The following is a 13414-nucleotide window of genomic DNA, read 5'->3' on the forward strand; positions in this document are numbered from 1 at the left end:
TAAATGCCTATTGCGGATTGGCCTGTTTGGCACCTCTATTGGGTTTATCCAATGTTTTGTGTTGATGAAGAAACTCTTTCGCAATTATATATTCTCCTAAGAGCGAACTCTTGCTCATCAAACATTAGAGACAAGAGAAAAAGACAAAAAGAGGAACACGTGTGTGAGAGCTGAGCCATTTTTTTTTCAGACCAAAGAAAGATCTACAAAGTCTGAAGAGGGCAGGACACTCATATGGCAACTCAAAGCCTCATCAGCTTTATTTGCACTATTTGCAAATCATCAAAACAAACAAACAAAAACCCCTCCCTGCCTTTCTCCTCTCCCATTGCCAAAGTAGTAGCTAAGCTTTTCTCAGGAACAAAAAGACCAAAAGAAGAAAAATATATTAAAAAAGAAATTAGAAACTATCTTTCCAAAAACCAGTACTTTCTTCAGTTTTGTAAAGTTGGGTTCAGGAGTCTTAAGCTACATCCTCTCTTGCTTCATGTATCATGGATAGTCTCTCCGGAAATAACGGCCTCAGCTCCTTGTACTGATCAAACAAAACAAAGAACATAACCATTATTAATATTTCTGAGTTATAATATGAGAGAGAGAGAGAGAGAGACTGGGGCTGTTATGTCTATTTACCTGTTCCAAAAAGGAATCTATCTCCTCCTCTGTGAGATATTCTTCACCATTGTTTTCAACCCAGCCGAGTGATCTAAGGAACTGTGCCTCTTCCTCATCTGGAGTGTCAGTTGCTTCAAAGCCACTAGTATGAGAAGCTACCTGGACACTGTCAGTCACTTCGACGCCACTTGTTGCCTGTGAACTTGAAGGGTCACTAGCTATAAGATCCTTTGAGCTGTTGAGTTTTACCTCAACAGAAGAAGAGGCACTGGTTGAAGAGCTAACAGGATCGGTGGTGATGCTTGTTGATGCAGTTTGTTTCTGCTTCAGAGCACTGTAAAATGCACTCCTGCTCTGAGCTTGAGCAGCGGAAGGTTTCTTTTCGATTGTTTGGCCAGATATCATGGAGAAGGCACTGGCTCCCTTGAGCTCCTTTGGGCTGTTTGTACTTCTCACAGGAGCAGATTGGGTTGATTGAGTATTGGACATCAGCTGGCTAGAGGCAGCTCGAGTGTTTGTATTAGCACTTGGGCTTCCAGATTCTTTAACAGCACTGACACCATTTTCCCTAGCCGGTTTGAGAACCAACAGCTTCTTCTCAGGTTTGATTTGACCACTAGGATTAGACTGGAAACTCCCAAGTAGGACAGCGGGCTGTTGTAGGGCATTTCTTGAGGGAGCAAGGCAAGTTTCACCAGTTCGAACCACTTGCTTTGTCTTGGATTTATCAGAAGAATTCAGACTCTGACAAATGAAATAGAACAGATATTGATTGTAGCACAAATGAATGAGGAATAATAACATTGACCAAGGTAAATACTTACCAAGCCCTTTGGTGCTGAAGGCACAACCGGTATCAATTGCCTTGACTGCTTGATTGCCAAATCCTCGAGCCGTTGTGTCTTCACAGATCCCTAAAAAAAAATGGTCATAATCTTAGACGAGCAGAGAGGTAAATGTACAACAAAGTTACACCAAGATGATGCGAATCATACTTGGGGAGGGGTGTGAGTTCTTGCTGGAGCCTGCACCAATGCTTCAGCCATGTTAAGACCACTTGGGCCAGTTAAAGTTCCCGCGCTAACAGCATTAGCTTTTGGAGACGTTAATGACCCAGTACAAGCCTTCTCGATGACATTGGGAACCTCTGCCAGAGCAGACGTCCAACCTTCCCCACCAATCAAAGCTGAGTTACCAACTGGCAAGTTCTGAACAACTGAACTTATACCAGGAGATGAGACTCGTACAACATCTTGCCCATTTTGCTTCTCTTCAGCTCCAAGAGAAGGAAAATCCTTATCAAACCCAGTTCTCTGAAAGCTATTCCCAATGCTAGGTCCAGAAAGTAGTCCATTTCCGTTGTAACTATTACTACTGCCACCATTATTCAAGCCCACTGTTAATCCTCGAGACAGGTGTTCTCCCTGTTTCCTTGTAACCATTGAATGTGATCGTCTCAATGGATCCGGATCCCTACCAGTCAAGATAGTTCTAAGAGGGATAGAAGTGTCAAGGTCCCATGGATCCACATAGCTTACCCTATCCTTGTCTCTGCTGCGGTCCTTATCCCTTTGACTCCTATTAAAGTTGAAACTACTATATGCATGTTTTGCAGAACCATTACTAGAGCCCCTCCTTGAATTAGTAGAAGAAGATCGATCCAGAAAAGGAGAATGAATTGAATCAACGTCACTTTTGCTCCTAGAGTTCCTATTCCTGCTATTATATTGTAAAGATGCAGAATCTATACAAAACAAAAAAAAAAAAAACAAGATAGCAAACAGTTAAAATCACGCTATTCTGACTAAAGAGGCAAAGATCAGATCAATGAAATGATCCATGATGACTCGAACATACCTGAATGAGAAGAGGATGATACAAGGAGGTGGTTTGAACTCCCACCACCAGAAGCATGCCCTGAACTTCTCAACCATTCCGGAGCTAAAGAGTGTTCACCTTTGTCCATTAGGAAAGCTGTACCTCATCAGATACAAGAAAGAACACACACTCTCTCTAACCTTCTTCACCCCCCACCAACAACAACAGAGAAAGCTCCTCTTACAAAAAATTTAATCTACCCTAGCTTTCTCTACCATCTAAATCCCTACCACGGTAAAGGCCACAAGACGAATCCAATTCCAATCCCTAATCCAAATGAGTTGTTTCAGCACCTTCTACACTTCCATCCCTCACACAGATGGCTTAGAAGACCAATTTAGCTTCACACTAGAGAACACTCATCCTTTACCAAAGGGACAAAACCCCAAACACCTCTATTCAATGCCACAGCCACAATTCACAAGTAATGAAAACCCTAACACCTACACATATATCTCTCAAATCTCTTTCTCTATATCTAAATCACCAGTGCCAATATTAACCACCCTAAGGCTCCTCTCTATCTAGGGTTCCAGAAACCACCAAACTCCGCCCAAAACAAGAAACCACAAAAGGTTATGTGAAGAAACCCTAACCCAGAAAGAGATTGTTGCGTCTCGTAGATTCAATCGCTCAATCGAAACAAATTGGCCTAACCAACCCACAAGGAGAGAAAAACGACAAGCTTTGTGAAACGCGATAGAAGGAAGAAACGATGGATTATAAGAAGAAGGAAACTTGTAGAAGAAATAATTGGAATCAGATAGGAAGATGATGAAATTAGGGTTTTTGCGAGTAGAGGCGAGAAATTGTTTTTTGTTAATTTGGTTTTCTCTCTTCTGTGTCAATTTTTTGGGAACGAAACGTATGAAGAAACAATGAGCCTTTTTTTCCTCTCCTTAGAACAATAATCAAAATTTTTATTTAATTTCTGAATTTGTTTTTGATTTGTTTAATCTAATTTGAATAGTTAAAGTTTAGGTACAATATAGGCCCAACTAATGATCCTAGATGGGCCCATAAACTTTTTTCGGTATTGTTTGTTCATTCGATGTGTTAGTTCTTACATTGTAAAGAGGATGAGTTTTGACCATTTTAATGTAAGTAACGAACCATTTTAATGTAAGTAACGAATTTTATACTTAAATTTTATACCTTCCGTATACTTAAAGAAGGTCACTGATGTTTAAGGTCCTGTTCTTTTGCCTGTCGCTGGCGACTGAAACCAGCGACAGCGATCAAAAGTTGTTCGTTTGCTTGTCGCTGGTTCAGCGATCAAAAGTAGCGACAGTCGCCAGGGACCAGCGACCGTAATTTTTTGTCGTTAAAATTTTTAGCGATTAGTCGCTGCTTTTGGTCGCTGAATCCAGCGACATGCAAACGAACAACTTATCGATCAAAAAATATAAATTAAAAATAATTAAATTAAACAGAATTAAATTAAATTAAACTTAAATAAATGCCTTTTGTACTTTGAAAGGTTGTGTCTTTTAATCGCAATTTTCCGTAAAAAAATATTGACGGTTGTTTTTCTCGCTTGTGTCATTTATTGCAACTTTCCTATATTGTAATTTTCTGTCAAAATATTTACGGTTATTTTTTTCCGGTTAGTTATATATATACTCTTAAATAACTACAAAAATTTATAATATGCATCATTTTGAGTTAGATTTGTTGTAAAGAAATTATTATATAAACAAATTTATAATATATTTCTTTGCGATATCACGTGGGGTTTGAGTTCTAATTAAGTTAAAATAATTCTTATTAAAAAAAAAAATAAATTCAAATAACGTAAATTAAATTTGATAATACTAAAATAAATAAATATATTAATTTATTTTTTCGCATGGTGTATGATATATATAATTTACATTTTGATTTTAAAATATACATTAGCACGAAAAATAATTAAATATTTTAAAAATATAGCGACTATTTATAGCGACAGTCAAACGAACAACACATCGACAGTTTTTAGCGATTGTCGCTGTAATAGGTCGCTGAATACAGCGACAGACAAACGAACAATGTATGATGTCGCTGGTCGCTAGTCGATGTATGAGTTCTGAAATCAGACATAGTCTGATAGAGTTAAAATAAGATATTTATTTTAAACTGCAATAGCTAAACATATATATATATATATATATATATATATATATATTAATACATTACTTCTTTTACATCTTTCATCTAATCCAAATGGACTAGTTAAAAAAAATCTAAAACTCATGAAAAAATTGATAATAAATTAATAATATACTACCAGTATAACAATATTTCTATTATAATTTTTGTATTATGTAGCTATGATATTTGGCCATGTTCTATGTAAAATTTATTTTTATGCTATATATTTATGATTTTTGTTTCTATTGATCGTAGATATGCTTTTGCAAAAATTTCAATATATAAAAAGAATTTAATAGAAACATCTACATAAAATACAGTACATATCATCTGACTATTACAATAAGTATTTTAAAACAACCATTGATTCATTCGTTCAAGTATCAAGTCTCAACAAAAGTTTGAACCATGCAACACAAAAGAAAGTACAAAATGCATCTTACATCAGCTTAGACGAGCACTACTTTGGCCTTTAGCCATGCTATAGTGAAACTGAACGCATCTTCCATACACTTAAACTTAGAAGAATGCCTCCAAACTGCTGCATCATTTACCTTTACTATATCTACTCAGACGCGAACTCCATTAGCGTCTATAGGAACAAAATAAACTTTTAGGTCAGGTCATTTGAAGGCCAGCGTATTTTAGCAACAACCCTCTTCGAATTTGCTATCTCAATTTCCTAAATCTGAAAATGATAAAAAAAATTATGTATTAATGAAGTCTCAAACAATAATTAAGAATATTCATCATAATCATTGAACAACAATATAAGCAAAGTATGTGTAGTAGAAACTATGACAATTTGTTTCACCCAAATTATTACAATGGAAAGTGACTAGTCATCAATCATCATCATCAGTGCTAAGTACTTCAATTTAGTTTTTGTAAATCTCCATGTCTGGAGAGATACCTGTTTGAAATATTTGTTATAACTATATAACTTGTCCTAGGTTATAGTCATTTCTTATTTAAAAATAAAATGTAGAAAAGTCTATTCTCTTTTAGGGCAAGATTAAAGTAAGTGACCAATGTTCTATTTTTTCCCAACCATTGGAAAGAAAAAGGTATTTCTCAATTCATTATCTCAACAAGCACAACTCTGAAGCTCTACATGTCACTCTTTTTTGTAAACATGTTTGATTGAAAGTAGTCAGATCAACATATCTTACAGTACCTATAACCGCAGTTGTCATGTGAGTTTGATCAACGTGTATCGACCATGAGGTTCCGAAATCCAAAACATTAGCTCGGTAATACTCATCAAACAAGATGTTTGATGATTGGACATCTCTATGATAAATCGGAGATGCTGCAACAAAATGGAGGTATGACAAAGCTCCAGCTGTATATATGACAATATGTAGACGTAACTCCCATGTAATCAATGTGTGATCAACCTCTTCATGAAAAAGTTGAGAAAGATTGTCGTTTGGGATGAATTCATAAACAAGTAGAGGTACCTCTATTTCAAGACAACATCCTAATATATTCATGATGTTGCGGTGGTTGATCAGCGAGAGTATGAAAACTTCATTTATGAACTCTTCGATCTTATTTTGTAATTTTGATACATAGGCTTAGATTTTTTTACCGCTACAATTCTACCACCATGAGGCATTCTTTTGAATAATTCACTATAAGAAAAAGGTTAATTCCAACCGCCATATTAGTTGGTAATTTGTAGGAATTATATGTTTCCAATAAATTTTCAATAGAATATATATTTGTTAGAATATGATTGTTAGAAGTTTGTATTTGTCGTGAATTTATTGGAAACGTTTTCATCGAGTAATTAATCTGGCCAATTCGTTGGATATTTTTGATAAGTTATTTGTTGGACATTTGTTGGAATTTACAGTGAAGTGTTTAACGAATTGTTCCAACATGTAATTTTTTGGAATGTCATTGATAATTTGCAACGGATATTCAACAAATCTCAAAGTTTATTATGGGAGACTACTGATAACATATTTGTTGAAACTTTGTTGAAATGTTTTCTTGAAATTGTGTGAGACATTTCCAACGCTTTCTTTGTTGAAACTTCATAGAAATTTAATGATAATTTAATTGTTGATAATTTATTGATACTTTTCCTTGTAAATTTGTGAAAAATTACTAATGATTTAATTGTTAGAATTTTATCATAAACTAGATCTTGACCCGCACATACGTGCAGGGTTTCTTATTTTAAAAGAACTGTTGTATACTTCCTCAAATGTTATTAGTAATAGTATCTACCAAATTGGTTTCTGTATTTGTAGTGAATTAGAGAATAGTATAGATAATCATAATATTTAAAAAATTAGAATCTTAACTACATTTTGTGAATTTGATAAGTTGTGGTATACTGATATTTTTTTTTTGAGTAATTATAAAGTATCAATAGAAAGATAAGTGTGAGATATTTAATGTTGTATATAAATAAGTAGGGTGATTTTAGTGAATGAGCTTTTTAATGCATAATATTGGTGTGTAATAGTTATAATTGTATTATTATTTTCTTACTTCAAATTATATTAAATTGATAACAATTTAAACTATAAATTACTATAAATTGATAACAATTTAAACCATAAATTGTTTTGTTTCTATTAATTTAGCATAAGAATAAACAATTTAATGTGTTTAATACAATGTATAGTTTGGCAATAATGTGAATTGTAGGATATTTCATGTGTGTAAAAGTTATAATTAAAATGTTAAAAATTCAGAGATTATAAAATTTAGTAACTTAAATTTTTTTATAATTTAATATTTGGTAATTTAAAACCTGATTTTACAAAACAAAAAAAAGTTAGTATATATAGGCCATTAGTGTTGTCGAGTTAATTTGTTGTGGGCCGATAAAGATTGTAGTAATAACCCAAGACAACTTTCTCCTTACACCATTAATATTTCTTTTTTATTAAAATGTTATAATCTGTCCCATTAGTATATTTTTTTTGGTTTGGACAGTTGTTTCATTTTAGAACATAAGTTGTGGATGTATCTTACTAAAAAAAAAACACCTACCAAACAAAACTAATAAAATCCTTTGATCTAATGTTTTTTTTTTGGGTGCAAATCCTTTGATCGAAGTCTAAATTGCGAAATCTTAGACAGTTGCTTCGTCGTCTGCGTTTATAATCTGTGTTTTGAGATTTTTGATCTTTAAAGAGGTAAGCTTATTATTGACTCAGATTTATACTTTTAAACAATTTTTATATGTGGATTGAAATCCCAGATCATAAAAACTGGAATTGTGTTCTTGACCAAGAAGCATCTGGTGTTGTCAATTTCATATTCATCGTTTGATTTTCACTAATTTATCAACGAATACAAAATTGATTGGGTGTAATCTTAACTTGTTAGATCAAGTACATTGTTCCAAATTTTATTTACCAGTTTTAACAAAGCTAATTTATATTCCATTCACTTCTATTTACAATTTTTTGTTCATATTTTCAAATATGTGGAGGATAAACAAAGGATAGAAACTGATATGATTATTAGAAAACAATAGCTATTACGAAATCTTTCGAAGAATGAGTATTAACAAAATTAATTGTTTTTAGGCGAATCTTCAATTGGAAGAGACAACCTCCTCCAGATTCTTATGTTGTTCCAATAAATGAGATAATGTTTTCTATTGAAGCAGACACGATGTAGAAGGACCAAACTATATTAAAGGTTAGTGTTAAAATCTTTTTGAAAACATTATTGTCAGTTAGAATAGTTGATGATATAAACTATGATACGTTTTTGCAATTGTCTGTTTATATAACTTACTATGATACGTTTTTGCAATTGTCATTTCACTTCTGTTGTTGTTTGATTATACTTGAACTTGGTTACTATTAGGAGAATCGTACATATTACGAGGTCGTGAACTCTCTCTGGCATGATAATCGAAAAGCCTCTTCCAAACAAACTGTCTGACGTCGGCAATGCAAATGCTCGCCGGCGTCGGGATCTAAACGTCTCAAAATCTTTCCGCTTCTGCTCTCGTCTCTTTTTTTATCTCTCGTTGAAAGTTTTCCCTAATTTTTTCTTAACTTTTCAAAATTCTCGAACCTTCTCGAACACACCTACCCTCACAGGCTTATCAAATTTTCATAACAAAGGACAGATGTGGTGCTCGGTTTTCTCCCTCGCCGCTCTTTTGGTCGCAGATCCATTTACAGGTCTGATTTTCCAGAAACCTTCAAAATTTAGAACAGATCTAAAAGCATCATTCAACTTTGTTCTCGACCTAAATTCCATTTGCACGCTAAAGAGTTCTCTCTCTGGTTTTCGTTGATGGCAAGAGGTCTCCCTCTTGGTCCGTCAGTTGCGTCATGGCCGATGGAGACGTCGACGGCGCACGACATTTTTCTTCTTTGGGCAATGGTTTTTCTCTCGGAAACTCTTAAGAGCTTCTTCTGGCCTCCCTTCTCCACTTTGGACAATGTTCTCTTCAGGGCTTCGCCGCTTTTGCTGCCATCGGAGACACGATCTTCACAACAACCATCTCAGTCTTCTCTGGTGAGCCGCCGCATGACCTACACGCTTAGACCAACGAAAACAAAATTAGGTTTTCTGTGGGCAGGCCTGAATTTTTTAGTCGGCCCATTAACGTTGTTGTGGCCCAAGCCAATTTCTTCAAAGAATTAACTTCAGTTCTGTTTCGACACTGCCTTTGTCTCCCTGTGGTCAATGCTTAGATCAAGTATATGTTCTCAATGGCAATGGACACCATTTGAAACGTAGATCACTTTCATTGCTACGGGTTTACTCCAATCTTCTGAGAACCCTGATTTTAGTTGCACCTATGGCTTTGAATATTGTTTCCAAAATTTTGAAGACTTATAGGTCCTTGCATTTGAACCGTTTTTGCTGGAGATTTGTGTGTGGCCATGAAGGCCCTTGTTTAAATCTCTACGCTACGACAATATTATTGAATGTCTTCAACTCTTGCCCAAGTATCATCATCTCCAAGAACCGGATCATGTGCTCTCAAGACATTTACTATCTTCATAGAAGTGATCCCAAACCCCTGCTTTATGTCGTAAAGCAAACTCCTTCAAGCTACAAATCCATAGCTGCCCGAACCCGCGCTGCTGTACTACTTCGTGTAGTCCTTCTCAAGACGAGAAGTCTAGCCATGGTTCACTTATCAACGTTACATAGTCTTATGACTGTGACTATCTTGTCATCCATTGATTCGTTCATGGAAGATCCTTCGTCAAACCGTGACCTCACATGTGTCAAATCACCTTCAAGCATTTGTCTCAAAGCTCTCATGGAACCTTTGTCGATTTCTACTATTTATCTGTTTGTGGCATTGGGGAATGTCCTTCTTGTTTATGTTCTAAACTCTGAATCTTTTGATCTCAGTTTTCTTTGTATTTGGTTCTTTCTTGATTGATTGAATACAAGTATTTTGCACACAAAAAAAAACTTGGTTACTAATTAAGAAAATGAAAACATATAAACGTAAGTTTGCTAAATCTAAAATAGCAAACATAAATTACTTTTGGGAAAACAAAGTAAATGTGTTATTATTTTTTTGTTTGAGATCCTTTGAAAAAGTAAATGAGAATAATTGAATGTCGATTTAAAAACGAAAATTGAAAATCTAACACTTCACTTCTTCTCTGGTAAACTGATTCCAATTATTCAATCACTTTTCGATTACCCGTTTTCAAACCAGCTTATACCTATTATAAGATTTAAAAAAGAAGAGATTAATTATACTAAACACAGAGAAAGATCACTAAAATTTGTTAATGGTTTTTACCTCTGAGAAAAAATGTCTATTGCAACGCTTAGTCTTATAGGTTCTGAAAAACTTCCTTAAATACTTGTAACAACCCGTCCCGTGGGACTATTATGATAAGTTTTGCATAATCCTTAGAATATTTGGGCTTAGTTTGGTAAGGTAATTTTCGTGATTTGCGTGACTTCAGTGATTTTTGTAGTGACAAATTTCAATTTAAAACTTTGCTTGTTATGGTAATACATTTACTGAAATTAGTTAATGTAACCGCATAGATATTCAAAGATTTGCTTATTATTCAAAACTTTGGTTGTTATGGTAAGATTTGCATTTATTTAGTTTACTGCAGATTTCTTTAATATGTTAAATGTTGCTGAAGACTTTAAGATCCTTTAAGAGGATTGGTCTTTCTATTTTGTGGGCCCAATAAGTCTAATTGGTTACTACTAATTCGAAATTTAATTTGAACAGGATCCGCGTGATATCATCAGTGGGTGGATACAGATCCGACTAAAAGATCCAGGATCCGCGTCCCAGTTTGCAGCCAATTGTCCAAAATACCTTTTTATGAAATTCTCCATTAAGTCTTAGTTTGAAAAAATCCTAATAGCATTCCATGTAAATCTTTACCCTTTATAGGGTTATTTATGTTAGAATGTTTCCCAATCATAGATTACCAGTTGAATATATGTTGATATATTCTACTAAATTTCCAACAAAATGTTTTATAATTTAAAAATTACCAACAAATTATAAATAAAAATAAATTATAAATTATAAATAAAAATAAATTATAAATTATAAATAAATAATTAAATTAAAAATCATAATAATTAAATATTTTAAAATCTCAAAAACATTTAAACATCCAAACTTAATATTGATAAACAATCCAAAATGCTTAAAATCTTCATGAAACAAAATTAATAATTGAATCTAAAGACCTTCATTGTTGTTCATGTTGCTCTAATGGAAGGTGGAACTTCGTTTGGAAACTTGTTCTACATCATAGTTTCCAAAAATCAACATCTTTAAACTTCAGCAGCATTCCCTTAATCACTTGGTCCGATTTCTGGAGCTTTTCTTGAGTCTCAAGATACATTTCTTCATAATTTGGAGATGTATCAACAGTAGGATCAACTACCAGAATTGGACCATAACCAAATTTCTTGGCTTTCTTCCATTGAATTTCTTAGAATTTCAAAATTGCATGTTACTTCACATAAAATATAAAGTATTAAACACATATACAGTATGGTCTACAAAAAATCATATAAAGTATAATTAAAACAAAGTTTCAGCATTTTACCCCTTGGTAAATGGCATCAAATTCTTTTTGTGTAAGATGGTTAGTCTCCAAAGTGTCATCATCGTCATTATCTCTTTGACTGAGAATTTGGTGCTCCATGTTCCGACATTTTTTTGCGATCAACTCAGCTTTTTTGCACACAAATACACCATTAGACTTTCTCTTATGAGTTGCTTTCATAAAAGTAACCATATTTGGGAGCTCTCTTGTCACCTTATCATGCTAAACAATTTTGAAATACAAACAAGTCATTATAGAAAACTTTGATTGAATTTGAAAGAAACTGAATTGATCGTATGCAAATAATAAAATTTCCATCTATTTTCTTCTCCGGACATATGGTACTGACCCACATGTGTGCTTAGCTATCTTAAGCCACCACGATCGGTCTTCTTATTTTTGGAGTTGGTTTTGCTTCTCTTGATGTTTTCTCATTTTCAAATAGAGTTTAGCATCCATTGAGGCTTCTCCTTGTATTGCTTCCATGCCTTTTTCCATTCATGGACATATCCCATTAAACGAGATGCACACAAAGTCTCAAACTCATGGCGAACGAGTGTTGTTATCTCGTAACGCTAATTATACTTTTGCTACAAGATCAAATAAAAGGAATGAAAATCAAATAAATAATAATGTGTATCAAGTAACACTAATCATAAAAACTTTGACAAAACAAATAGAAAAAACATACCGCAAAAGCTATGAACCAACGTAACTGGGTGTCGCTTGAGAGTGTTGACCAATTAGGATCCACTTCTTTGAAATTGTTCTCCACAATTTTTTTTCACCGCCTTAGTAGTTTCCTTTGTGTATTCAAACCTTGTATGTTAGTAAATATACGAGTAGTTATTAGAATACATTAGAGCATATTTCTAAAGTAACTGATAGGTAATATATTAGCTAGCTAGTACGTATAAAGTAATCGACCATGAATACAAGTCATTCACGGACCTTATCATCTCTAGAATCTTATTACGTACAGTCTCATATTAAGAGAAAAAAAACTCAAAGAATAAAGGTAGAGAATTTTAAGTGGAATTTACCATCCATCACCATTCATTCTTCTCGGATAAGTTTCTTTAGGCTTGCATGGCTTGCTGATCGAAGCAATTGGTCAAGAGTCATTAAATCTGCTGGATCTGTTAAGCCTTGTCCATTTGTAGGCATCTCTGGTACTTCAGACGGTTCTCTAGCATATGGATCGGAGTCACTCATCTGTTGAGAACTCGATCACAAGATGTTTTTGTCTATCATTCGTCTATAAGCCAAATAGTCATCCCAAGTCCCCCATATCTACATGAGTTCATGAAATAAATAACGAAACTAAGTTGCAAAGTACGAAATTAACAAACCATTTCATCCACAAAGCCAGTTTTATGATATAAAAATAATAGAATTACCTATAGAAAAGAAGAGTTACGGTGGTGAGACGTGAAGAGTCGGTAAAACAAACTTGTGGATATTGCTAAATGAAGATTAGGGTTAACATAAGAGGTTCTCGGTATTAATAGTTGTGGTAAAACCAACCTAAATTAATGGAATACAGTGGACAACCGGTCCAAATTCTTTTTAAAAATTAGTAATTTATATATTTATATAAAATAATACGTGGCAATTTAGAGAACAAGACATTTCAAAGGAAAATACATTTTTCGTTGACTCCAAGAACCCTAGTCACTCGTGAAGAAATTTTAGGCAATTATTGTTGTGCCCTATCCACAACGAAGCAGAACTAGCTT

General features: G+C 34.0%; 2 protein-coding genes and 1 long non-coding RNA gene across 3 annotated transcripts; 2 read left to right on the forward strand and 1 right to left on the reverse strand.

The window, feature by feature from the left end:
• Positions 1-91: 91 nt before the first annotated feature.
• AT1G36990 (C-jun-amino-terminal kinase-interacting protein) lies at positions 92-3370 on the reverse strand. The gene is made up of 5 exons (NM_103354.4): positions 2473-3370; positions 1611-2359; positions 1440-1529; positions 634-1359; positions 92-535 (listed from the first exon to the last, which is right to left on the reverse strand). The coding sequence occupies exons 1-5, from the start codon at positions 2579-2581 to the stop codon at positions 464-466; spliced, it is 1746 nt and encodes a 581-aa protein (NP_174891.1). The 5' UTR covers positions 2582-3370; the 3' UTR covers positions 92-463.
• AT1G36992 lies at positions 2793-3638 on the forward strand. The gene is made up of 2 exons (NR_139834.1): positions 2793-2917; positions 3022-3638. It is a non-coding gene; the product is annotated as an other RNA (long non-coding RNA).
• Positions 3639-8907: 5269 nt separating this feature from the next.
• Positions 8908-10015, forward strand: AT1G37000 (Beta-galactosidase related protein; the record flags this gene model as incomplete). The annotated part of the gene is made up of 3 exons (NM_103355.1): positions 8908-8997; positions 9069-9132; positions 9510-10015. 3 exons carry the CDS (start codon positions 8908-8910, stop codon positions 10013-10015), a joined length of 660 nt encoding a protein of 219 aa, NP_174892.1.
• Positions 10016-13414: the final 3399 nt, after the last annotated feature.

The sequence above is a fragment of the Arabidopsis thaliana genome, assembly GCF_000001735.4.
Source record: "Arabidopsis thaliana chromosome 1 sequence".
NCBI lineage: Eukaryota > Viridiplantae > Streptophyta > Magnoliopsida > Brassicales > Brassicaceae > Arabidopsis > Arabidopsis thaliana.

Excerpts from the sequence above, each read along its gene's own strand:
- AT1G36990 (NM_103354.4), bottom strand. The coding sequence starts at position 2,581 with ATGGACAAAGGTGAACACTCTTTAGCTCCGGAATGGTTGAGAAGTTCA. Across the intron at positions 2,360-2,472 it reads ATCATCCTCTTCTCATTCAG|ATTCTGCATCTTTACAATAT; the intron begins GTATGTTCGAGT and ends TGTTTTGTATAG. Across the intron at positions 1,530-1,610 it reads GAACTCACACCCCTCCCCAA|GGATCTGTGAAGACACAACG; the intron begins GTATGATTCGCA and ends ATTTTTTTTTAG.